The sequence below is a fragment of the Triticum aestivum genome, chromosome 6D, assembly GCF_018294505.1.
Source record: "Triticum aestivum cultivar Chinese Spring chromosome 6D, IWGSC CS RefSeq v2.1, whole genome shotgun sequence".
Taxonomy (NCBI): Eukaryota; Viridiplantae; Streptophyta; class Magnoliopsida; order Poales; family Poaceae; genus Triticum; species Triticum aestivum.
This window is the reverse complement of record NC_057811.1, coordinates 485,715,816-485,742,613: the sequence shown is the minus strand read 5'-3', so window position 1 is coordinate 485,742,613 and position 26,798 is coordinate 485,715,816. Positions and strand designations below refer to the sequence as shown.

The 26,798-nt window shown below is 44.5% G+C and overlaps 2 protein-coding genes across 2 annotated transcripts; both read right to left on the bottom strand.

Annotated features, from left to right (window-relative positions):
* Window positions 1–1,840: 1,840 nt before the first annotated feature.
* On the bottom strand, window positions 1,841–6,426 carry LOC123146246 (AT-hook motif nuclear-localized protein 9). Its single transcript, XM_044565862.1, has 5 exons — window positions 5,099–6,426; window positions 4,262–4,329; window positions 3,576–3,704; window positions 2,786–2,947; window positions 1,841–2,630 (listed from the first exon to the last, which is right to left on the bottom strand). The coding sequence occupies exons 1-5, from the start codon at window positions 5,931–5,933 to the stop codon at window positions 2,178–2,180; spliced, it is 1,647 nt and encodes a 548-aa protein (XP_044421797.1). The 5' UTR covers window positions 5,934–6,426; the 3' UTR covers window positions 1,841–2,177.
* Window positions 6,427–8,522: 2,096 nt separating this feature from the next.
* On the bottom strand, window positions 8,523–10,432 carry LOC123142205 (uncharacterized). Its single transcript, XM_044561202.1, has 3 exons — window positions 10,240–10,432; window positions 10,036–10,097; window positions 8,523–8,861 (listed from the first exon to the last, which is right to left on the bottom strand). The coding sequence occupies exons 1-3, from the start codon at window positions 10,295–10,297 to the stop codon at window positions 8,739–8,741; spliced, it is 243 nt and encodes an 80-aa protein (XP_044417137.1). The 5' UTR covers window positions 10,298–10,432; the 3' UTR covers window positions 8,523–8,738.
* Between the last annotated feature and the right edge of the window lie 16,366 nt (window positions 10,433–26,798).

The window sequence follows — 26,798 nt, the reverse complement described above, 5'->3', positions numbered from 1 at the left end:
ATCCAACCGCACAAGAAAAACTAGTACCATGCTGAAAAAATATCTCCATTCGCCAACACAAGCACCATGCATGTACATATTTCGCTTTTCTGTTTCCTTTTGATATTGCCACGTTTTTTAAATTACAAATATTGGTGTTTGCCTTACTCTTTAAAATATTGCAAAAACATACTCTTTAAGTTTTTTCGTTTATAAATTTTAGTGTGAATCATCATCAAGCATATCGCCGGCGGCATCACCCTGATCTAGGCATGAAGCTGCAATAGTATGGGCGGACCAGGCGGATGACCCTGTCCGCAACGGCTTGAAGAAAGAGGCCGCTGAAGAAGACGATGTCACCAATGATAGCCATATAACAGTGAGAGGCGATTTCCTATGCATGATGGCAGCTACGCACCCTTTGGCGTAAGTGCCTTTTTAATATATGATGTGTCGGATTTTTTTCTGGCATTGGCACAAGTGCCTCTTTGTTGTATAGAAATGGCTTTTTCTCACTTATCTTCATCTTTTTGCTTGCCTTTTTGGCACAAATGCCTTTCGTTCTATAGAGAAGAGCCTTTTCTCACTTCTCTCTGTTAGTTTGCTTGCCTTTTTGGCACACGTGCCTTTTTGCTTGCATGTCTGGTCCTACGTCATGAAAATAACTTTATTTTTGTTAGAGAGTTATTTTCTAAAATAATTTATACCAAAATAATTATAGATAAAAATTGGGGCCGTGGGCATATGCCGCCATGTGTAGAGAGTTATTTTTGATATAACAATACTGATAGATGACACAAATAGCCAGCTTGATCATTCAAGACAACACTTCCATCACAGCCGCAAGGAGACACCGAAACCTGTTACACAACAGATAAAGGACTGGCAAGACAATTTGTTTGCAAGGAAGTAAAATGTGAATAAACCTAAATTGGTGGTATAATGGAAAAATACATGCAACGAAAACTGTTGCAGATGAAGATCAGTGAATAGTGACAGACATATTCAACCAGGAGGATGATACTCCCTCCATTCCCTTATACAAGGCCACTGTCAAAAATACATTTTGCATCAATATAGGGCCACCAACAGTAATCGAGGCAAAAATTAATGATGTTTCCTCATACTAGCAACTTTTTAATACTTACATGAATGTAGTCATAATGACACTCAGTCACTTCCTTCCCATTCATTCGTTGCATGCTTGTGGTGTATTAATGATCCCGGTTAACAAAAAGAAAAGTTGACTTGCAAAGGAGTCATTAAATTTTATCTTGGTACCTGTAATATAAGTTTGTGGCCTTGTATAAGGGAATGGAGGGAGTACATACAATAGCACAAGAGATCGAGCAGTACAAATATTACAATAGCACAAGAGATCGGGTACAAATATTACTCTTTGGTAAGTAGCAAACAAGTCAATGTCACTTTTGCAATAGTTGCAAACAAGGCAATGTTACTTTTTCCCATGTTTTTGTGAAGCATGCAAATGCATATGTAACCATCAAACCTTTTGATAGCGCTGAGTCGTTACTGAAATCTCTCGGTTGTCTCTGAAGCTTGGTTCCCTGATTTTCTTTTCGAAAAAGAAAACCGGGACCAAAAGGATAGGAGAGAGAACAATGTATTCATGACGAGGGCGCCGTCGATTGTACCGCTCATGAAACCATCCCATCGGGCGACGGAAAACCTTAAATCTTCCAGTATTTTGGAACGGACGGAGTATATATAGAGAGTAAACAACCAAAAATAAATGTCCAAACTTGAAGAAGCTAGGTGGATGGAGCTAAAAAAGACTAGGTGGAAGAAGCATGGATGGAGAAGCTAGGTGGAAGAAGCTCAAAAAAGAAAACTAGCTAGGTGGATGAAGCTAGGTAGAGTACTTGATGTACATTGCCAACATTATTCCATCAACTAAAATACCCAGGTTTTTCCTCCTTACTCTTCCTGTATAGGTAGGTACTAGGATCCATCGTCATCCCTTCTCTAATACAACATCGCAGTACAATGACCAATACTATGATCAATCGATATGCAGGGTTTCGTTCCTAAAACAGCAGCAGCAGCAGCAGTCTCCAACAACACCGCAATCTACAATAGGCCCGGTACATGATGCTTGCTGTGTGGTCACTCAAAGGGACGATCTCATCTCATCTGATCTGGGGTCGAGAAGTGGTCTCGACCACTCTGGCGATGAGCTACTCGCGGATCGAGTTGATGTCGATGCTGGAGGACCTCGAGTCCATCTGCCGCATCAGGCCGGGCTGCCACCCGCCCATGGGGCGGGGCGGCGGCATGTTCATGTTATGCTCGGGGTCCATGTCGTCCTCCGGATGCGCCATTGCAAGGGGCTCTTCGCCGCCGGCGCCGCCACCGTTGCGCTCCTCCATTTCTTGCTCCGCTTTGGTCTGGTTTTGCTTTGACAAGCTGCCGTACATGGGAGACGATCTCAGGTCCATCTGGTTCATCAGGCCGGGCGGCCATCCGCTCATCGGGTGGGGCGGCATGTTGTGGGGGTGCTCCGGCAGCGCCAACGTGGGAGTCTCTTCCCCGCCGCCGCCACCGTTCTGCTCTTCGTTCTCCACGTCTTGGTCCGCTTTGCCTTTGTTCTTCTTTGACCCGCCACCGTACATGAAGCTTCCCACTATCACCTGGTGTAAAACGCGAGCGATGGGTAAGAACCAAAGGAATAGCTTAACCACGATAAATCAGAATGTAAAACAATACTCATACCAGGCTCCCTGCATGCTGAGAAAGCAACTGGTACAGGGGAAAAGAAAACACCCAAAATTCTGAGATTTAATACCTGAACAGTTCCAGCTGCTGTCAGGACTCCACTAACACTCCCACCGATAACCCTGTGGTCAGGGCCACACAAAGCTATGCAAAGGCCTCCACTTCGAGTGCGGGTACCACCTTCTTCTACCACCAAATATGATCCAGAAAGACACAGGATTTCAAATCGACCCTGCCAAAGCAAATGATAATACATAAGGGCATGAACTGCATATGGACAAAATAGTTCTTCTCAGGCTCAAGGGGCATAAAACAGTACAAGTGAAATGTTCGATGAAAAAAAATACTAACAGAAGTTCTTGGTACAGAAAACTAATTTGGAACAAAAGTATAAGCAGGTTACTGAAGCTGCCAGCAGTAAAGCATTTTGATAGATTGAGAGAGCTCAGCACATTTAGATATCAAACAATTCAATTGATCAACAAATCAGTGGGTTAATCAGGATATTTTTACCACTAGATGACAGGTTACTGAAGCTGCCAGTAGTAAAGCATTTTGATAGATTGAGAGAGCTCAGCACATTCAACATGGGACAAGGTGCAGGACAGAGGTATATATTTTACCCTTTTCACTGAAGAAGCACTATATTTGGTACTCCCTCTGTCCCAAAATAATTGTCTCAACTTTGTACTAACTTTAGTACAAAGTTGTACTAAGCTTGAGACACTTATTTTGGGATGGAGGGAGTATATCTTTTGCTGTAATAAAGAGTGCATGCGAATAACAAAAGGATGCATGTCATACATAGCTAGTCTTTTTACTATAATGAAACGAACTATTAAACACCTACAGCAAGATACCTCATATGTCACCACACCGGAGTCTGAATCCTGATGAAGGGTTGCCGTGGAGACAGCCCCTGTTGCTGAGATGATGCAAATAGCTCTTGGGCCTTGTTGTGAGAAGGACATTATTCTGGCGGCAACATCCTGCACAGATACACAACTTATAAAAATCACAAAACTGCCAGGTATATATATAACAATTTTAAGAACTGTGTAGTATTTCCTTAAACAAACAAAATATTCAGATACAATTATCTAAATAATTTTGCTTGCCCACCACACTGATGGTACTGTAGTTGATAGTCTCCAGTTAAGTTACTATTTTTAAGTTTCAACAGGATTCCACAGCATCTAATTGTCTGTCAAAAAGTCTGGGATTAATGCATACATCCATTAAATGCCGCCAATGGAGTTAATTATATGAAACAGGATATGAAGAGTTTGTTTAAGATAAACAAGCAAGAGCCTGCACTAGTCTATTGGTTAATGGAGCTTTTGCCTTTTCTGTTATGCTATAACATGGCAAATCAAGAAACAATCCGAATGCAATTCGGTGCATTATATAGAGTATTCCAGCACTCATGGAACCAGGAATCCAGCAGTTCTATAGAATAATAATGCCAACATTAAAGATACTATGTCAGCAACATTCGTAGAAAGAAGTACAACTAATAATCATTGATTGACCATTCTCAACTTACCTCTCCGGCTGAAATAATAATCACGTGAGGAGTAAACCCTGTTCCAACAGAGCCAAGAAACCATTTTCCTGAGAAAAAAACTCATCAGATAACACCAATAGCAAATGCATCAAATCAGAAAGAGAAGAAAAAGGTAGTAATGCAAAAGGTCTACTTTTCTTCTTCTTCTTCTTTTAGAGGAAAAAACAGATGAAAAAGTGCTTGCTTAACAGAATCAAGTCAACATACACCTCGCGCAATTCGTCAATTCAAGAGATACAGAGTATATTATTATTTTGATGAGTTTGGCCATCTTAAAACTTAAAAAAAAAAGAGATGGGGTAAAAATATGGCATTTAAAGAAGATTCACAAGTAGGTCCTGAAGACATGTATGTAGCAGCAGAACACATAAAAAGAATGCGGGGAACTATATTTGGCATGATAACAGTCATATCTCCCAACTGATGATAAAGAAGTGAGTAATAACCAACCAACTAATCATCGGCAGCTACTGCGGATTGAGGAGTAATATAGGAAAAACTTAAAAGTAGACACACAATACAAACATGGTTTCCAGATTTTATCTGCATACTACTAGATATAAGTCAGATAGTTTCCATATCTATGACGCAAATTTATCATGAAAAATGCTATCACTGGTAGCAACATGGTATCACATAATTGAGTAGATCCAACCGACTACCAGAAACATGCCAGAAATCTATGAAGCATGTTTATAACGGTGCTGTAAAATGATTGCTCCTATAGCATTAATGAAAATACTATGTCACTTGACAAACTAATTACCATAAAGCGCACGACATGATCATAAATTCTACATGGCTGCAAGTGCTCACCAAGCGAAGCCAGCTGCTGCATCTTCCCGGACCCAGGTGGCCGCCCTCTGCCACGTTTCTCCGTCAGTGCGCCTGAACCAGAACCCCCTGACCCTGTCCCCGGCCCAAATCCTGAGCCAGGTGTGGTAACCATCGCGCCCATTCCTGGGCTCGACGAATGAGGCGTGGATGGAGATGGCGAGAGCCCCAACGTCACCGACCCATCAGGCTTATACTTCCTTGGCCTCCCGCGCTTTTTCTTCACCTGCTCATCCTGGCCAGCCTCGCCCCCCTGATCCCCTTTAGCATCACCGCTCACGGCCACAACACCCATGCCAATGTCCATGCCCCCGTCGGCACCGCCACCAGCGTTGTGCTGCACCCTATGCTGTGAGCCACCACCGCCACCGCCGCCAGCGCTGTGCTGCGCCATATGCTGTGAGCCACCACCGCCACCGCTACCACCGCTGTGCTGCGGCATATGCTGTGAGCCACCGCCACCGCCAGCGCCGTGCGGCGCCATATGCTGCGACCCGCCACCACCACCGACGCTGTGCTGCGTCATATGCTGCGAGCCGCCGCCCCCGGCGCCGTGCTGCTGCGCCATATGCTGCGACGCCTCAACATGGTTCTGGTGGTAAGCCTGCTGCCCAATGTGGGCGGGGGCCCCAAAGGGTGGCTGATGGAACGCGTACCCTCCCGAGACGGCATCAAGCTGCTGCTGCCGGTACCCGGCGGCGGGCGGGGCGTGGAGGCCGCCGCCGGGGACTCCCCCCGGCGGGCCCATGCCCCGGTGCTGCACATAGAAGGGCGAGTAGTTTGGCCCCGACGTCGCGGTCGACTCCCTCCCATCCATTCATGGAATGCGCGGCAGCCACAGGCAGAGCTCACACACGGCCACCCCCCGCACCCAGCAACACGCCCCTGGCTGCCACGAAGACGGCGCGGCTTCAGGCAATGGAGGCGGGGATCGCGGCCACGGAGATCTCCTCTACCGACTCCCGAACCGTCGCACCGGAGCAGCTGTCCCTCCCGCGGACCGAGGCGAGATCAGATCGAGGAGCGGGCCGAGATCTTGTGGGGTAAACAGGGGGAACCGCCGGAGACGGGGAGGGCGGCCGAGGCGCGGGAGGTTGGCGTCAAAACCCGATCTTTCCGGGAGGAATGGACGGAGGAGCAGAGCGGGATTCGCCGAGGCTGCGGGAGGCTGTTGGAGGTGGCGGCACCGGAGGGGTGGCGCGCGGCGGGATCTGCGCCGGCGGCGGGAGGGTGGAGAGGGAGGGAGGGGGAGGGGGAGAGGGGGGCGATCCCGACCGGAATGGCGGTGGGTGGGGGACGGGGCGGAATGGGGGCGGGCTAAAACCCTAGGGATGGGGTGGGGTGGATCACCAAAGTGGGGGAGGGGAGGGGGGGAGGAACCGAGATGGAGGAGGAAGAAGAGCGAGCATGTGTATGTGCTGGAGGGGGCGCAGGGATCGTCTGTGCGCCCAAAGCTGTGGCACAAGATCAACCCTTGTGTGTGTGTGTGTTTGCCATGGGTAGTTGGTCAGTGAGAGAGAGCCTCACGGTTGTTTGGGGTTATTTGTGAAGCGTCGAGACTAGACTCATGTAAACAGGGTGCGCCAACCTTTTGGCAGACGTTTACACCGTCGTGATCTTGTTATAAGACAAGTGTTTCCATAGGTGGGTAGTGAGTGAGTGAGGGCCTCTCTTGTCCGGCATGTTTTTTGGGGCTGTTTGCATGGTGTCATGACTAGCCTCGTCAAAGCGGAGTGCGCCATTTTGTTGATGGACGTTTACGCCGCTGCCACAGCCTCGCTAAGTTGCTAGCTGAAAAGTGAATGAGTGGCTGGAAAGTTGGCAAGGACTCAAAAGTGGGAGGTCTTCATCTAGGGGACACCTAAGCCCTCGGTCGACGCCAATTTTTTGTCTCGGCAATTCCTACTTGTCATCCAAGTAGACTCTTAAAACACGTGAGTAATGTGAGAATATTTGCCGACTTTCCAGCATGTGTATGTGCTGGAGGGGACGCAGGGATCGTCTGTGCGGCCAGAGTTGTGGCACAAGATCAACCCTTTTTTGGTGTGTGTTTGTCGTGGGTGGTTGTTTGGGGTAGTGTTTGCCCTGAGTGAGGGCCCGACGGGTTGTTTGGGGTTGTTTGCATAGCGTCGAGGCTATCCTTGTCAAAACGGAGCGCGTCGACTTTTTGGTACACGTTTACACCGTCGTTGCCTCATTATAACATGAGTGTTTTATCATGGGCAGGCAGTGAGTGAGTGGGAGTCTTTCTTGTGCCGACGGGTTGTTTGGGGCTGTTTGCATAGCGTTGTGACTAGCCTCACCAAACCGAAGCGCGCCAACTTTTTGATGGACGTTTGCGTTGCCGCCGAAGTCTCACTAAGTTGCTAGCTGAAAAGTGAATGAGTGGCTGAAAAGCTGGCAAAGATCCAAAAGTGTGTGTGGGGAGGGGGTCTTCATCTGAGGGGACACCTAAGCCCTAAATCACTTGACACCTTTTCCACGTGTGACCAACAAAGGCGACAAACATAATTTGTCGGGTTCTCGGGGCTACGATAAGTGTGTCAATGTCTTTACATGAAATATATTTAAAATAAATACATACTCAAAACTATAAGCCTGAATTTGTGATGCTATTGGATGGAGTGGCGGTAGGGTTTGTTAACTTTATTCAATTCAAGTGGCAGCCATAGTGTAACACTCGTCGACGACAGGCACAGAGGATCCCCGGCTTGACCAGGTACGGAGAAAGGGACTGTTGGCTCTGCTGACGCGTAAGCCAGGATGGCAATTATTGGTTGGGTTTCGGAGTCCCATAGTCACATCACAAAATGCCATTACCACCGCAAAAGATATCATTTTCAGCACACACAAAAATCAACCATGTTTTCCATCTCAAATAAAATCAACAAAAAGGACATCCAAAAGATTCACTAGTCCCAAGGAGCGAATTTTCATACTGTATCTTTTTGCTGGAGAGGGTCCAAAAGCTCATAAGTACAAGAAATCTTCATCTCTTTTGCTGGAAAGGATCCAGCAATAAAAGAAAATCTTCATCTTTTCTGCATGGGAAGAAAGGGTCCAAAAGTTTGAGTTCCCCCCAAGGAGCGATCGCGTCAGCGCGCACGTACCCGGCCGTACTAGACTTCTCAGAGGCCACCGAAAGGGTCCAAGGCTGTACAGCTCGGAGATGCCATGTGCTGCCAGTACAGTTTTGGATATTGAGTCACAGAGTCACAGGTACCAAGGAAACCAAAACTGTAGTAAATGCAGACGGCAGACCGTGTATTGTACTGTATATACTGTATGTGTACGCAGGCAGTGAGCATGGTGAGGTTTGTCCGTTCTGAAAACATTCAGAGACATATTGGAACCTTGTTGCAGGTTGATGAAAGAGAGAGAAATGGGGAGTTGCTGGACAAAAAACTAGGCAAGAACACATACTATCTTGGCTCTGAAGCAGAAATGTTTCGAGGGGTGGATCATACACAGTCAGAAACCGCGAGATCAGAAATACCAAAACTCTTATCTATCTAACGGCGCTCGACTACATGGACCTGGCCAGAGCAAATGAACTTCATTTCTCCGACGATTACATCAAAATGACTGGCATTGGTGCAACAGTTTAGGCCATGGGAATGAGTCAGTTGTCGAGCTCCATGGCTTGCGCGGCCTTGGCTTTTCCCAGGGCTGAGAGCTTTGTCTTCACCTTCTTCTTGCCGACCTTGAAGCTGCTGCCCTTCTTCTTCTTCTCGCTTCCATCAATCTGAAGAGACGGAGAAACAGAACTAACGTTAGCACAGATGTAGCAAGCTAGGTTGTTCAGATCAAAATTCAAGCAAACGCTGGAACCAAGGTTTATACGAGTCAAAGAGCCGTTCTGAGGGACTCATAGACTAGTCGACGGTAAAGTGTAGTCGGCCCTGGAGTTGCAACTCATAGTCTATAGACTAGTCTTGACTAGTCCTTTGACTCATAATGCTTGGCTACGACAGCGAACAACAGAGGATTGCAGTTTGAAGTGCCAATGCGCAAAAACAAAAATAAGTGCCATGGTGCATACATAGAGGCAGCTAACTAGCTCAAGAACAGCACAGGTGCTGCAAAAAGGCCAGGTTGTATTAATCAGGGAAATCCCCAGAGATGGTTTGGGGTAGGCAATTCAAGGAAAATGCATTCTAATCATTAGATTTCGAAATAATTTCCATTTCTTTTCTAAAAAGAAAAAAAATGGACCTGAATCCTTTAATGATGCCTCTATCCGCTATTCTGATATATAAATTCGATGTAGAAGAAATTGTATAAGCGATTTTTTTTATTTCCTTAGACTTAGACCGCGCATGGTTTGGGGGGAATGAGATAATCCTGAGACCATTCCCAGAAATGCATCTGCACTAATCATTTCAGACCTCTCAGTCAGGTCACACTTTTTGTTGGGAAGAGAAGAGTATGCAAATGCCTCCAAGTGAATTAATCAGTAACGGTTTCCAAGTGAATTAGTCCTTCTGAACATACCCTGTTCTAAACACGGGCTGATCACATCAGGAATCTGAGCCAAACAAACAGTGCTCCAGCTGTAATTCTTGCACAAAGCCAAAGAGTATGAACTCTAACAGAGTCCAACCATGATCCTCCCGCTCAGAATAAAAAGGCCGTCGCAAGTTTCATCCTTCTTTTCAACGAATTTAGCTAAACTGGTGAATTCCCCAGCATACAAAGTACGGACTCCGACAAGGTTGCAACCTCACATAGCAAGCTAGAAACATCGCTAACCAGAGCTCCATGTACCGAAAGACCACATGATATGCTCATGCTCAACTGAAATAGCAACAGTACCACTGCAGCAGCAATGAAGAAGCTGGTTTCACTAACAAGCAGTCTAGCAACGCATCCGAGTCGAGTAACAGCGTCAGAGCAGGGGATGCAGGGGCAGCTCATACCTTCATCTTGGACTTCTTGGCCTGCAGCTTCTTGGCCTGCTCCTCCTTGGCCTTCTTCTCCCCTGGAGAGAGACACACAGCAATCACGATCAATTTGAACCCAAACAAATCAAATCGGGCTCTTTCTCTCAACCGCTACGGATCCATGGAGGAAGAAAGTGACAGGGAGAGGAGAGACAGAGAGAGAGGGAGTGGTGGCGGTACTCTGGAGGTCGAACTCGTGCTGCTTCTTCCGCTTGGAGAGGCTGTTCTTCTTCGACATCGCCGCGTCACTTCGCCGCCGGCCGCCGGAAGACAGAGGCAGAGGCAAACCCTAGCTGAGCCAGGAAGAGGTTTTCTTCCTCCTCCTCTCCCCACCTTCCCGCAATAAGCGCCGCGTCGGCCACAGCCAGGCGTACTGGGCCGGGCCCTGCTCTGTGTTTTGCGTTTGGTACACAAGTATTTGTTTTTGTTTCATTTGTTCCTTTTTCATTTTCATTGTTTTTTCTCTTTTTTATTCCTCATTATTTTGTTTAGTTTTTTTATTCCCGGGTTTTTATTATTTAGTTTCTATTACCCATGTTTTTATTCTCCTATATGTTTATTTTTTCATTTTCCATTGCTAATGAGCGTGGAAATAATTTTGTCATTGTTGATTAGAAAGTTGTTCTATCCAGCAAAACGGAACTATGGTAAGAATAGTTGCCGATGTTTACTTGTAGATAAATAAATCTCTTAAAAAATTTCATTCTTCGTCGTCGAATGCTGATCCACATGGTCCCAAAGAAGAATGTTCATGACAGTAGGTTTTATGAGATATAAACATTGTTTTTATGAACTGTAAATATTTTTTAAAATGCAGAAGCATTATTCTAAGACAACGCTAAAACAAATATTATGAGCCACATGGACATATTACTGAGGTGCCGCCATAATTGATTGTGAAATATGCGAGCTAATTTTTGTGATTGCAAATAAAAAGTCGGTGAACTACATAAACTTTTTAAATATCCTTTGAAAGTATTTTTATTAGACACAAACATATATTTCAAGAAATAATAAGCAGTTATAGCTTACACTTGTTTTTTAGATGATTAATGTCGTGCTTTGAAAATTCCAAAATCCAAAATCAAACTCCCTTTATTTTATTCTTATATAAGATGCATCGACTGTTTAACGGAGATATATGATCGACGTCATTTTAATGTTAGTCATCCTGCTTTTCCGGTGATAAATTGGTTTTTCCTCATGCATTAATGGAGTGACAAAATCTTTGGGCTCGTGAAAATTATGATACTTTATGGCCAATACTCATTAATTTGTAAATGGTTTTGATTATGCGATCTCAGATACATTTGGTCCCACGTCGTGTATGGTATCCTACTCGAATTAATATAAAACTATGTTCACATGTTTATATCAAACTTTTATATTTCATAACAATTCAACTTTTCCAGTAAATATGTTTATTTTGCTGACACACCTATTATACACCCATATGTTGAGACACTATAATGTGTGCATGCTTTTCGAGAGATATCTCTGTAAAACGAAATGTATATATTGTAATAGTATAGTGTTTGATTCTTCGGAAAAAAAATCCAATGCGTATATTTTGTACTAAATAATCCTTGCAGTTGTACTACTTATTAGATATAACTATCAAATATGTATTAAGATATGTTTTCTCATGCTAAAACAAAGATTCATTTTGTCACAACACTTTTACTTTTACGTAATTTGTGATGTTCATAACTATATTTTTTTGCAATGCATTGTTACACCCTAAACAAAAGCAAACCGGTAGTATCACATTACTTTCCCTTTAATATATCATAACGGGTTTAGATGTGCAGTTAAATATCTATAAATCCTTGTGGAGTTCTTTAGATGACATGTCTACAGAATAATTTGGTAGATACTTCCGGAGTATAAGGTGTGTTTGGTTCATAGCCCTATAAATTCCCAACTTTGCCACATGTATATGTGGCAAATGTTGTATGACTTCAAAAGCTACGAAATGTCACACCTTCTTAGCAACATGCCCCTATTGCTATAGACTTGTATTTTTGCCAAATGTTGCAACATCTTGTATCGCTTTCTTGGTAAAACTTATTACGGATTGCCCCAACTCAATGAAATTGTCACTAGTAGAAAAAGGACCTAATGTGAGACACATTAGTCCCGGTTTGATTTTGGCCCGGTACTAATGGTACCATTAGTGCCCGTTCGAACGGCTATGCATTAATGCCGGTTCGTGTTGAACCTTTAGTACCGGTTCGTGCCACGAACCAGTACTAAAGGGGTGGTGGCAGGCTGGCGTCAGGCCGGGGCCCCACGATCACCTTTAGTACCGGTTCATGGCACAAACCGGTACTAAAGGGCTAACCTTTAGTACCGGTTCGTGCCATGAACCGGGACTAAAGGGGTCTGACCTATAGTCCCGGTTGGAGACACAAACCGGGACTATAGGGCAATTTTCAAACTCTACCCCCCCCCCCCCCCCGTGTATCGCCATTTCAGTTTTGAAAAAATCAAAAGAAAATGATAAAAACTTCAAAAAATAAAATCCTTCAAGAGGTAGTTATATTACTACATCTACTAGTTAGGAAAATTTGAAAACTTCAATTTGGACATGTTTTGCAAAAAGTGTAGGGAAAATGTAAAACGGCTATAACTTTTGCATACGATGTAAAAAAACGTATAATATATCAAAAAATTCAGCACGAAAATCCGCACGACCTGTTTGCAATTTTTTAGAATCCTCAAATTCCAAAAGGAAAAAAAGATATGCTCAAATTTTAGTTTTTTTGGTTAAATCTGGTCAAACTATGGTCAAACTACTTATTCAAGAAGTATTAATGTTACTACATAATTATTCAAGAATATTAGTGTTACTAAATAATTATTTCAATTTTTTGAATTTTGGTCAAATCTGGTCAAACTATGGTCAAACTATGGTCAAACTTATTCAAAAAATATTTGTGTTACTAAATAATTACTGTTTTTTAGAATAATAGTTTCAAACTCAAACGGTGAAACGTGTGACCTAATGCTCAAGCTAAACTGCTGAGGGTTAATAGGATTGTCAGCTTACATTTGTCAGGAAAACAACAAGTGCAGACTTGGAAAGTAGAGGGAATAGAACTCCGAAGTTAAGCGTGCTTAGGCTGGGGGAGTGAGAGGATGGGTGACCGGCCAGGAAGTTAGACGATTTGGAATGAGTGATCCACACTTGAGTAGTTAAGAGGGGTGATTAGAGACTAAATCATCAAATAATTCAGAAAATTGAAAATAAAAAAAAAATCAAATTTTTTTCCAAAATTTTCAGAAAAAAATTTCAAAAAAAAACCTTTGGTACCGGTTGGTAACACCAACCGGTACTAAAGGTCCCCCATACCATAGCGCGAGCTCACGCCACGTGGTGGGCCTTTAGTGGCGGTTCGTGCCGAACCGGTACTAAAGGGGGGGGGGGTCTTTAGTCTCCACTCTTTAGTGCCGGTTGCAGAACCGGCACTAAAGGCCCTTACGAACCGGTGATAAAGCTTCGTTTTCTACTAGTGTGTGCCAACTTCTGCAACTCAACTAATGTAGAGTCCATGAGACGGACAAAGTCTCGCAAGCGGTCCTTGAAAGGATGGGTTTGGTGATCCACACTCACCGAGAGGGGGTCAGTAGTGCGGGGTCCTGTTGGAAATATGCCGTAGAGGCAATAATAGTTGTATTATTTATTTCCATGTTTATAATTAGATGTTTATATTCTATACTATAATGGTTATGGTTCTTGAATATGTGATCCGGAGGAAAACTCATAAGCCCATGTAGAATAATAAATGGTAAGATCTGATTCTTAGTCTCGCCTCTGGGACTAGCTCAAGTGTTGCACGATGATTATGTTTCTTGGATTATATGCATGAGTTAAGTGTAACTCCGCTTATGTTGTCTCCACATAGCCGGTCCCAAGCCTGGATAAAGGAGGAGGGTTGTGATAGGTCTGGCGAGCCAACGTCAAAACTTAGCCACTCTTATGGAGATAGAACCCAAAAGATTTTCGTTGGGGTGAAACTCTTTCAGCGACGCGCCACACCGAAACCCCCGTGTGGTGGCAAATGGGCAAGGGTCGGGCCGTCAACCCCAGGTGGCGCGCCATATCTTGATCTGGATACGATGGCAAGTGAGCAAGAATCGGGTCGTCGCATCCTTAGTGGTGCGCTACATCGACGCCCGGGTGTAGTGAAAAATGAGCAAGGGTCTTCACATTTGACTCGACGAGTGCAAAGGGTAAGAAAGCTAGCCGAGCCTATGAGGATCCTCTTAGGTAGTTGGAACGTAGGTTCCGTGGCAGTAAGCTCCGGGAGCTAGTTGATGCTACGGTGTGGAGAGGTGTTGATATCCTTTGCTTTCAAGATACCAAATGAAGGGGACGGACGGCGAAAGAGGTGAGGATACCAACCTCAAGCTATGGTACACGAGGACGACTGCAAACATAAATGGCGTAGGCATCTTGATCAAAGAGCCTCAAGTTTGGAGTCGTAGACTGATGACCCACAAGTATAGAGGATCACAACAGTCTTCGCGGGTAGTATTTCACCCAGTTTATTGATTCGGTACAAGAGGAGGCATGGAATATGCATTAGCCTTAGCAGTTGAGTTATCAATTCAACCACTATAGGAAAGCAGACTCTAGCACCAAAAATTCAGAAACTAATAACAGTAGCGCGGGGTATGGCTTTAGCAGCAACGATGTCTTAGCAGTAGCGCTCTTTGTAGTAGGTCGCCACAGCTATTTGCAGTAGCGCTTGTTGCAGACGAGCGCTACTGATAAGCGTTAGCTGTAGCGCCGTATCAGTAGCGCGGTCACCCGCGCTACTGGCAAACATCTGACTCGCGTTACTGCTAGGTTTTTCCTAATAGTGGCAAGATACAACGCGAGAGGTACCAGAAAGAAATGATAAAATTAAGTTCGATGTAAATAGGCGGCAAGGCAAGTAAGAATCTCCCCCTCTCCGATGTATACATCAGAAGATGCATATGCTTATGCTAATTAACTAAATATGCTGATGCATATATTATTTAATCCAGCAAATAGATGCACCCTAAACACATGCATTAGTCTGAGCCTAAGGAATAATAGTGCAAACATGGCACACCTTCATTCCTGCCAAAACAATAGTCCCAGATTAACTTCCTTTTGCGCCAATTCAACATAGTCTGAGCTGTAAAAAAAATGTTGATTCTCCCATCGGTACTTATTTTTTCATGTTACGGTGGAACATAATACACTGTTATCTGTATATGATTTGAAATGTTAAAGCAATGAGGATTTAAAAAAACATGTACATTAGCACTTATAGATTAAAATGGAAGGAAAAAAAATATTGTTGGCATAAACTCAAACGTGTGGTGGTTAGGATACGTAGTAGTCACGTCTTGATCTCTCTTAGACTAAAACACAAATCGTGAGTTTGGATTTACAGAAGAATATATGCAAAATAGTAACATTGGAAACTTCTCTCGAGCTCTTCGCTGGCTGATGGGAGACCTTCGCTCGAGCCCTCATCTAGTTATGCGACTGCAGGCTCTCAACAACCTTGGAAACTTTTCTGAACTAAGAGCAATTCTAGCAGACTTCACAAAAGCCCCGACCCGCAAAATAACCATCAAAATACGGGTCGGCGAAAATCCCGCCGGACAGACCCCATAAACGCGGCCGGCGTGCAAAAAATTTGAGGGGCGCGGCAAAATCTCGGTTCCAACCCACGAATACACGGGTTCCCCCCTTTCCCGCCCCTGCGGTGCCCCGTATCCCAGTGAAGCGGTTGGCGGGAGGGACATTCCAGCCCGCGCGCCTTTCCCCATCTCCTTTCGCCGCCGCCCGCCTTTGCTTCCGCCCATCCGCCGTTGGCGATTCCGGCCAAATCTGCGGGCGGAATCGCGCCGCGGGGGCGTCCCTCACCCTCCAGCACCGATACGCTACACCGCCCTCCCGGATCTGGCCCTCGTCGATGTCGCCGCCGGGGATCGACCGCCGTCGAGCCCGCCCCTCGTCGCCGCCCGGTTAGTGTTTGTTTTGTGCTCTGTGCCGAGCGGTATGCCTAGTTGATTGACGCGGCTTGCGATTCTTGTCCATGTAGATGGAGTTGAGCCCGTGCGAGAAGTTCTTGCTCTCCGATTCGTCCGACTCGGATGTTGAGATGATGCTTGCGACCTTTTGGTAGCAGACACTAGTGATGGCACTTGCCGTGAAGGAGCACGAAGACGAGAACCGGAAGCGGCGACGAGGATCGACCGTCGGACGTCTTTGCATTCCTCGAAATTGCCACCTAGGGAACGAGATGTTGATGCAAAACTACTTCGCGAAGAATCCAACATATCCACCGCACCTCTTCCGGAGAAGGTACCGAATCCTTCACAATATGATTCTCGAAGATGAGAGAGGCATGGACTTGGAGTTCTTCTATGACAATGTGGGTAGCCGTGTCAAACCAGCTAGAGACCCTAACCATATTATAGCTTTTCTTAAGACCTACAAAGAGATTGAAAATGCAAACACCCACTTTCAACTTCAAGAGGATCTCATTGAGCACCATTGGTAAAGGGCTGGACAGTAACAAACTCATTTTTGTATTCATTTGTATTTGTATCCGGGACAAGTTTTGTATTGCATTATTTAGTTTGCTTTGATGATTTGAATAATTATTTGTAATGTGAATGATTGTTGTATTATGTTGGTATTGAATAATTATTTAGTTTGCTTCCGTGATTTCAATAATTATTTTGTAGTGTGGATGTTTGTTTTATTTTTGTGCTGTGGATTTGATATCTGCGGGCCGACAGGATGAGGGATGCAGCGGCGCAAGAGCAGACCCCGCAAAGCCGACCTGTAGAAAAAAAGTATATTCCGCCAAGCCGACCCCGCAACGCCGACCATCAGATCCCTGGCCCGTTGATTTTCCTTGCTCATATTCGTCTTCTGCCCTTCAGCCTTTCCCCTTCCATGTCTTCTTCAATCCCCAATCAATTATGATCTGGCTCCTCCGCTCCTTATTCTTCCTATTATCAATCTCCCTTCACCCATTGTTGCCGCTGTTAATTGCCTCGACTGGTTACATCATCGTCCGCGTCGTCGCCATCGCCGACTAATCGGAACCCTCGACGGCGCCAGTATTGCACAACCGTTGACAGCGTGCAAGCGTCGGTGCAGATCAATGGCGCCCACTACCGGCGCAACCATAGCACACATCGTCCATACCGCCGGGCAGCATGTGAGCTCTGCTGCAGATAGATAGTTGAAGCGGATGGAAAGACAACCAGAAGGTGCTCCCTTCAACTTTCGGTTGTCCACTTCCTGCAGTTATTTGTTGCGCCTCCTCTTCCCCAACTAGCCCTGCTTAGAACGTTTTTGTGACATAATTTCCAATCTTGGAATCTTCCCGTTCCTGCTGTTGCCCAGTACTATTAGTGGCAAATCTATTTTCTGTCCTTGAAAATTTATGTTGGCGTGTTTATGGATCAGGCCGTTCATGCCATTCAAAAATTTTGCTGTCTAATTTTTAGATCAGGGTCTGTTTTTTTTTTATAAAAGGAGGATGACCCCCGGCCTCTGGATCAGGGTCTGTTAGTTCATTGTTTTGTTTAGTTTTCTTTGCAGGTGCCGTGTCTTCATGGTATCACGTGCCACACGGTACATCAAGTGCTTCTCCATAGAGCCAGCAGGCCAACAACTGGAGGAAGTTGAACTCCAGTGAACTGCACCTTTTTCCATTGTCTCCTTCCTCGCCCTCTCTGCATATCTCTCTTTCCAGGTGGGTGGGGGATGGACTGCGGTTCGATTTATTAGATTGGTTTAGATATGCTAAATTGTTTGATTACCATGGTCAACAAAGCACTTAGATGTATCTAAGTTTGGCGTCAGAAGTCCCTCTATATATGTTGTGCCGTTCAGTTTTCCTCTATTTCAGTCTGCAGCCATAAAATTCACACGTAATTGTCCTCTGATTGTCCCTACAGTTGCTTGCTAATGTGATCCATACTGTTGCTGCCTTGCATCACTACGTATTATTGGCTCCTTTTCCCTACCACACTCACAGGTTACTACAATTATTTGATTGATTGCATGTACAGTTTCATTACCTTTCAATTTCATCATGCTATTACAAGTATGTCTGTGTGTGTGTGTGTCTATACAGATTTGCTTCTGTCAGATCCAATTAGAATCGGGTGGTTAAGAAAGAATTCTACATAAACAATCAAGAAACAATGGTTGCTCCATTTGCTGGTATGTTTCCATATACTACTATCAAATTTGTATATGTTGGATTTCCAAAGGTTCGTAACTTTGTGATATCATTGGATAAAAGTCTTCACCTCTACCATGTATTTGTTCTTTCATTCTGATCAAGAATAAAATGCTATTATGATAACATGATTCTTCCTAATAATTTAAAACACACACTAACTTCTGTTGTTTGTTTCAATCTAGCACCTTAGTAAGATGAAGCATCCTACTATATGTATTTAAGGGACATGGTGTTTAAGAGGTATGATGAGAATAATATTTCTTCAAAATTGTAGTGTGTGTGCTTTTATCTAGACTCACAACTACTGCACTTTGTTTCTTCGAATAGTTATGTGATTTTAGCAAAGCCCATCTTACCTTTCCATACATTTTTCCTACTGTATTGCTCTAAGCATTTGAACTGTTCTTTGTTTACTAGGGAGGTGTAAAATCGATCAGAGCTTATGTTGTCCGTGGAGCCATCGTTTCGGTATTATTCATTGTATGTTTCTTATAAGGATATTTTTTCTGGAAAATGGTTATTTTATTTAACAAGTGTCACAGATTAAGACGTCTCTGCGAGCTTCCTTTTGGTACTGTCACGTGATACCATTGTCCTACTACTAACCATGATTATAAGGCATATTAATTCATGCTTCATGTTTTCGTCAAAACATAGGTTTCTCAAGAATGTTTTGTTATTCTGCACGTCTATTTCAAGTACTGTTCGATAAAATAAAATCAGCATATATTCCTATAGCAACGCGCGCGGTATCATCTAGTATTTTTTTTAGGAAAGGAGGATGACCCCCGGCCTCTGCATCTGGGCGATGCATACAGTCACTTTATTAATTATTCTCATAAGACCTTACAAAGTCATACAACAGCAAGACTAAAGCCACCGTCTAAGCAACAACTGCCGCTACACCTATCCAATTGATGAAGGAGCGCAAACGGACATCGCAACCAAACCTAAACATCTAAGACCTGAGGTCCCAACCAGGACGCCTGTCGGGTATGGGATGTTGGGGAACGTAGCAATAATTCAAAATTTTCCTACGTGTCACCAAGATCAATCTAGGAGATGCTAGCAACGAGAGAGAGGGAGTCCATCTTCATACCCTTGAAGATCGCTAAGCGGAAGCGTTACAAGAACGCGGTTGATGGAGTCGTACTCGCGGCGATTCAAATCGCAGAAGATCCGATCTAACGCCGAACGGACGGCGCCTCCGCGTTCAACACACGTACAGCCCGGGGACGTCTCCTCCTTCTTGATCCAGCAAGGGGAGAGGAGAAGTTGAGGGAGAACTCCAGCAGCACGACGGCGTGGTGGCAATGGAGCTCGTGGTTCTCCGGCAGAGCTTCGCTAAGCACTACGGAGGAGCAGGAGGAGTTGGAGGAGGAGAGGGCTGCGCCAGGCCAGGGGGTGCGGCTGCCCTCCCACCCCCTCACTATATATAGAGGGAAGGGGAGAGGGGGCCGGCCCCTCTAGATGGGTCTAGAGGAGGAGGCGGCGGCCAGGGGAAACCCTAGATGGGTTTGGGCGCCCCCAACCCCCTAGGAAACTTGCCCCCCAAACCGGGAGGGGCGGCTGCCCTAGGGGTGGCGCCCCCACCTCTCCTGGTTACGTGAGAGGGGTTGGGAGGGGCGCACAACCCCTTAATGGGCTGGTTTGCCCCTTCCCCTTGGCCCATAAGGCCACCAACGCTTGCCGGGGCCTCCGAAACCCCTTTCGGACATGCTGGCCATAGCCTGGTACCTCCGGAACAATTCCGGACTCCAATACCCTTCGTCCAATATACCGATCTTCACCTCCGGACCATTCCGGAGCTCCTCGTCATGTCCGGGATCTCATCCGGGACTCCGAACAACCTTCGGTAACCACATACTATTTCCCATAACAACTCTAGCGTCACCGAACCTTAAGTGTGTAGACCTACGGGTTCGGGAACCATGCAGACATGACCAAGACACCTCTCCGGCCAATAACCAATAGCGGGATCTGGATACCCATACTGGCTCCCACATGTTCCACGATGATCTCATCGGATGAACCACGATGTCGGGGATTCAATCAATCCCGTATACAATTCCTTTGTCTATCGGTATGTTACTTGCCCGAGATCCGATCATTGGTATCCCAATACCTCGTTCAATCTCGTTACCGGCAAGTTTCTTTACTCGTTCCGTAACGCATGATCCCGTGGCTAACTCATTAGTCACATTGAGCTCATTATGATGATGCATTATCGAGTGGGCCCAGAGATACCTCTCCGTCATACGGAGTGACAAATCCCAGTCTCGATTCGTGCCAACCCAACAGACACTTTCGAAGATACCTGTAGTGCACCTTTATAGCCACCCAGTTACGTTGTGACGTTTGGTACACCCAAAGCATTCCTACGGTATCCGGGAGTTGCACAATCTCATGGTCTAAGGAAATGATACTTGACATTAGAAAAGCTTTTAGCAAACGAACTACACGATCTTGTGCTATGCTTAGGATTGGGTCTTGTCCATCACATCATTCTCCTAATGATGTGATCCCGTTATCAATGACATCCAATGTCCATGGTCAGGAAACCATAACCATCTATTGATCAACGAGCTAGTCAACTAGAGGCTTACTAGGGACATGTTGTGGTCTATGTATTCACACATGTATTACGGTTTCCAGTTAATACAATTATAGCATGAACAATAGACAATTATCATGAACAAGGAAATATAATAATAGCCATTCCAAATAACTTGCACTAGAGTCAATAATCTAGTTCACATCACTATGTGATTGTCATGAATCCAACACCCATGGGGTTTGTTCATATCTCGCTTGTGAGAGAGGTTATTAGTCAACGGGTCTGAACCTTTCAGATCCGTGCGTGCTTTACAAATCTCTATGTCATCTTGTAGATGCAGCTACCACGCGCTACTTGGAGCTATTCCAAATAACTGCTCTACTATACGAATCCGGTTTACTACTCAGAGTCATCCGGTTTAGTGTCAAAGTTTGCATCGACGTAACCCTTTACGACGAACTCTTTTACCACCTCCATAATCGAGAAAATTCCTTTAGTCCACTAGTTACTAAGGATAAGTTCGACCGCTGTCATGTGATCCATTCCTGGATCACTCTTGTACCCCTTGACTAATTCATGGCAAGACACACTTCAGGTGCGGTACACAGCATAGCATACTGTAGAGCCTCCGTCTAAAGCATAGGGGACGACATTCGTCCTTTCTCTCTCTTCTGCCGTGGTCAGGTCTTGAGTCTTACTCAATACTCACACCTTGTAACACAGCCAAGAACTCCTTCTTTGCTGATCTATTTTGAAGTCCTTCAAAATCTTGCCACGGTATGTATTCATTTGAAAGTATTATTAAGCGTTTTTGATCTATCCTTATAGATCTTGATGCTCAATGTTCAAGTAGATTAATCCAGGTTTTCCATTGAAAAACACTTTTCAAATAACCCTGTATGCTTTCTAGAAATTCTACATCATTTCTGATCAACAATATGTTAACAACATATACTCATCAAAAATCTATAGTGCTCCCACTCACTTCTTTGGAAATACAAGTTTCTCATAAACTTTGTATAAACCCAAAATCTTTGATCATCTCATCAAAGCGTACATTCCAACTCCGAGATGCTTACTCCAGTCCTTAGAAGGATTGCTGGAGCTTTGCATACTTGTTAGCATCTTTCAGGATTGACAAAACCTTCTGGTTGTATCACATACAACCTTTCCTCAAGAAAATCGTCGAGGAAACAATGTTTTGACATCCCATCTGCAAGATTTCATAAATAATGTAGTAACTGCTAATATAATTCCAACAGACTCTTAGCATCGCTACGAGTGAGGAAGTCTCATCGTAGTCAACTCCTTGAACTTGTCGGAAAACATCTTAACGACAAGTCGAGTTTTCTTAATGGTGACACTTACCATCATTGTCCGTCTTCCTTTTAAAATCCATCTGCACCCAACAGCCTTACGACCATCAAGTACTTCTTCCAAAGTCTATACTTTGTTTTCATACATGGATCCTCTCGGATTTTATGGCCTCGAGCCATTCGTCGGAATCCGGTCCCACCATCGCTTCTCCATAGCTCGTAGGTTCATTGTTGTCTAGCAACATGACTTCCAAGACAGGATTACGTACCACTCTGAAGTAGTACGCATCCTTGTCGTCCTACGAGGTTTGGTAGTGACTTGATCTGAAGTTTCATGATCACTATCATCAGCTTCCACTTCAATTGGTGTAGGCGCCACAGGAACAACTTCCTGTACCCTGCTGCATACTAGTTGAAGTGACGGTTCAATAACCTCATCAAGTCTCCACCATCCTCCCACTCTATTCTTTCGAGAGAAACTTTTCCTCGAGAAAGGACCCATTTCTAGAAACAATCACTTTTGCTTCTAGATCTGAAATAGGAGGTATACCCAACTGTTTTGGGTATTCTATGAAGATGCATTTATCTGCTTTGGGTTCGAGCTTATCAGCCTGAAACTTTTTCACATAAGCGTCGCAGCCCCAAACTTTTAAGAAACGACAGCTTAGGTTTCTCTAAACCATAGTTCATACGGCGTCGTCTCAACGGAATTGTGTGGTGCCCTATTTAAAGTGAATGCGGTTGTCTCTAATGCCTAACCCATAAACGATAGTGGTAATTCAATAAGACACATCATGGTATGCACCATATCCAATAGGGTGCAGATATGATGTTCGGACACACCATCACACTATGGTGTTCCAGGCGGTATTAGTTGTGAAACAATTTCCACAATGTCTTAATTGTGTACCAAACTCGTAACTCAGATATTTATCTCTATGATCATATCATAGACATTTTATCCTCTTGTCACGATGATCTTCAACTTCACTCTGAAATTACTTGAACCTTTCAGTATTTCAGACTTGTGTTTCATCAAGTAAATATACTTAGAATCTACTCAAATCATCTGTGAAGTAAGAGCATAACGATATTCACTGCGTGCCTCAACACTCATTGGATTGCACACATCAAAATGTATTACTTCCAACAAGATGCTCTCTTGTTCCATCTCACTGAAAATGAGGCCTTTCAGTCATCTTGCCCATGTGGTATGATTTGCATGTCTCAAGTGATTCAAAATCAAGTGAGTCCAAATGATCCATCTGTATGGAGTTTCTTCGTGCATATATACCAATAGACATGGTTCGCATGTCTCAATCTTTTCAAAAACGAGTGAGTCCAAAGATCCATCAACATGGAGCTTCTTCATGCGTTTTATACCAATATGACTCAAATGGCAGTGCCACAAGTATGTGGTACTATCATTACTATCTTATATCTTTTGGCATGAACATGTGTATCACTACGATCGAGATTCAATAAACCATTCATTTTAGGTGCAAGACCATTGAAGGTATTATTCAAATAAACAGAGTAACCATTATTCTCCTTAAATGAATAACCGTATTGCGATAAACATAATCCAATCATGTCTATGCTCAACGCAAACACCAAAGCAAACAACATTTATCTGGGTTCAATACTAATCCCGAAGGTAGAGGGAGCGTGCGATGGTGAGCATATCATCCTTGGAAACATTTCCAACACACATCGTCACCTCACCCTTAGGTAGTCTCCGTTTATTCCGTAGCTTTTGTTTCGAGTTACCAATTTCAGCAACTGAACCGATATCTAATACCCATGTGCTACTAGGAGTACTAGTAAGGTACACATCAATAACACATATATCAAATATACTTTTGTTGACCTTGCCAGCCTTCTCATCTACCAAGTATCTAGGGTAGTTCTGCTTCAGTGACCGTTCTCCTCATTACAGAAGCACTTAGTCTCGGGTTTGGGTTCAACCTTGGGTTTCTTCACTAGAGCAGCAACTGATTTGCCGTTTCATGAAGTATCCCTTCTTCCCCTTGCCCTTCTTGAAACTAGTGGTTTTACTAACCATCAACAATTGATGCTCCTACTTGATTTCTACTTTCGTGGTGTCAAACATCGCGAGTTGCTCAAGGGTCATCATGTCTATCCCTGATATGTTATAGTTCATCATGAAGCTCTAATAGCTTGGTCAGTGACTATGGAGAACCATCACTATCTCATCTGGAAGATTAACTCCCACTCGATTCAAGCGATTGTAGTACTCAGACAATTTGAGCACATGCTCAACGATTGAGCTTTTCTCCCTTAGTTTGCAGGCTTAAGAAACTTGTCAGAGGTCTCATACCTCTTGTCGTGGGCACTAGTCTGAAATCCCAATTTCAGTCTTTGGAACATCTCATATGTTCTGCGACGTTTCAAAAACGTCTTTGGCGCCTCAATTCTAAACCGTTAGCATTACACACTGAACTATCACGTAGTCATCAAAACGTGTATGTCAGATGTTCGCAACATCCACAGACGACGCTCGAGGTTCAGCACACCGAGCGGTGCATTAAGGACATAAGCCTTCTGCGCAGCATTGAGGACAATCCTCAGTTTACGGACCCAGTCCACATAATTGCTACTATCAACTTTCAACTAAATTTTCTCTAGGAACATATCTTAAACAGTAGAACTAAAGCGTAAGCTATGACATAATTTGCAAAGACCTTTTGACTATGTTCATGTCAATTAAGTTCATCTGATTATTTAATGAACTCCCACTTAGATGGACATCCCTCTAGTCATCTAAGTGATACATGATCCGAGTCAACTAGGCTGTGTCCGATCATCACGTGAGACGGACTAGTTATCATCGGTGAACATCTTCATGTTGATCATATCTACTATACGACTCATGTTCGACCTTTCGGTCTCTTGTGTTCCGAGGCCATGTCTGTACATGCTAGGCTCGTCAAGTCAACCTAAGTGTTTCGCATGTGTAAATCTGGCTTACATTTGTTGTATGCGAACGTTAGAATCTATCACACCCGATCATCACGTGGTGCTTCGAAACAACGAACCTTCGCAACGGTGCACAGTTAGGGGGAACACATCTCTTGAAATTTTAGTGAGGGATCATCTTATTTATGCTACCGTCGTTCTAAGCAAATAAGATGTAAACATGACAAACATCACATGCAAATCATAAAGTGACATGATATGGCCAATATCATCTTGCGCCTTTTGATCTCCATCTTCGAGGCGCGGCATGATCACCTTCGTCACCGGCATGACACCATGATCTCCATCATCATGATCTCCATCATCGTGTCTTCATGAAGTTGTCTCGCCAACTATTACTTCTACTACTATGGCTAACGGTTAGCAATAAAGTAAAGTAATTACATGGCGTTTTTCATTGACACGCAGGTCATACAATAAATTAAGACAACTCCTATGGCTCCTGCCGGTTGTCATACTCATCGACATGCAAGTCGTGATTCCTATTACAAGAACGTGATCAATCTCATACATCACATATATATAATTCATCACATCCTTTTGGCCATATCACATCACATAGCATACCCTGCAAAAATAAGTTAGACGTCCTCTAATTGTTGTTGCATGTTTTACGTGGCTGCTATGGGTTTCTAGCAAGAACGTTTCTTACCTACGCAAAAGCCACAACGATGATATGCCAATTTCTATTTACCCTTCATAAGGACCCTCTTCATCGAATCCGATCCGACTAAAGTGGGAGAGACAGACACCCGCTAGCCACCTTATGCATCAAGTGCATGTTAGTCGGTGGAACCTGTCTCACATAAGTGTACGTGTAAGGTCGGTCCGGGCCGCTTCATCCCACAATGCTGCCGAATCAAGATAAGACTAGTAATGGTAAGCAAATATAACAAATCATCGCCCACAACTACTTTGTGTTCTACTCGTGCATAGAATCTACGCATAGACCTAGCTCATGATGCCACTGTTGGGGAACGTAGCAATAATTCAAAATTTTCCTACGTGTCACCAAGATCAATCTAGGAGATGCTAGCAACGAGAGAGAGGGAGTCCATCTTCATACCCTTGAAGATCGCTAAGCGGAAGCGTTACAAGAACGCGGTTGATGGAGTCGTACTCGCGGTGATTCAAATCGCAGAAGATCCGATCTAGTGCCGAACGGACGACGCCTCCGCGTTCAACACACGTACAGCTCGGGGAAGTCTCCTCCTTCTTGATCCAGCAAGGGGAGAGGATAAGTTGAGGGAGAACTCCAGCAGCACGACGGCGTGGTGGTAATGGAGCTCGTGGTTCTCCGGCAGAGCTTCGCTAAGCACTACGGAGGAGCAGGATGAGTTGGAGGAGGAGAGGGCTACGCCAGGCCAGGGGGTGCGGCTGCCCTCCCACCCGCTCACTATATATAAAGGGAAGGGGAGAGGGGGCCGACCCCTCTAGATGGATCTAGAGGAGGAGGCGGCGGCCAGGGGAAACCCTAGATGGGTTTGGGCGCTCCCACCCCCTAGGAAACTTGCCCCCCAAGCCGGGAGGGGCGGCTGCCCTAGGGGTGGCGCCCCCACCTCTCCTGGTTACGTGAGAGGGGTTGGGAGGGGCGCACAACCCCTTAGTGTT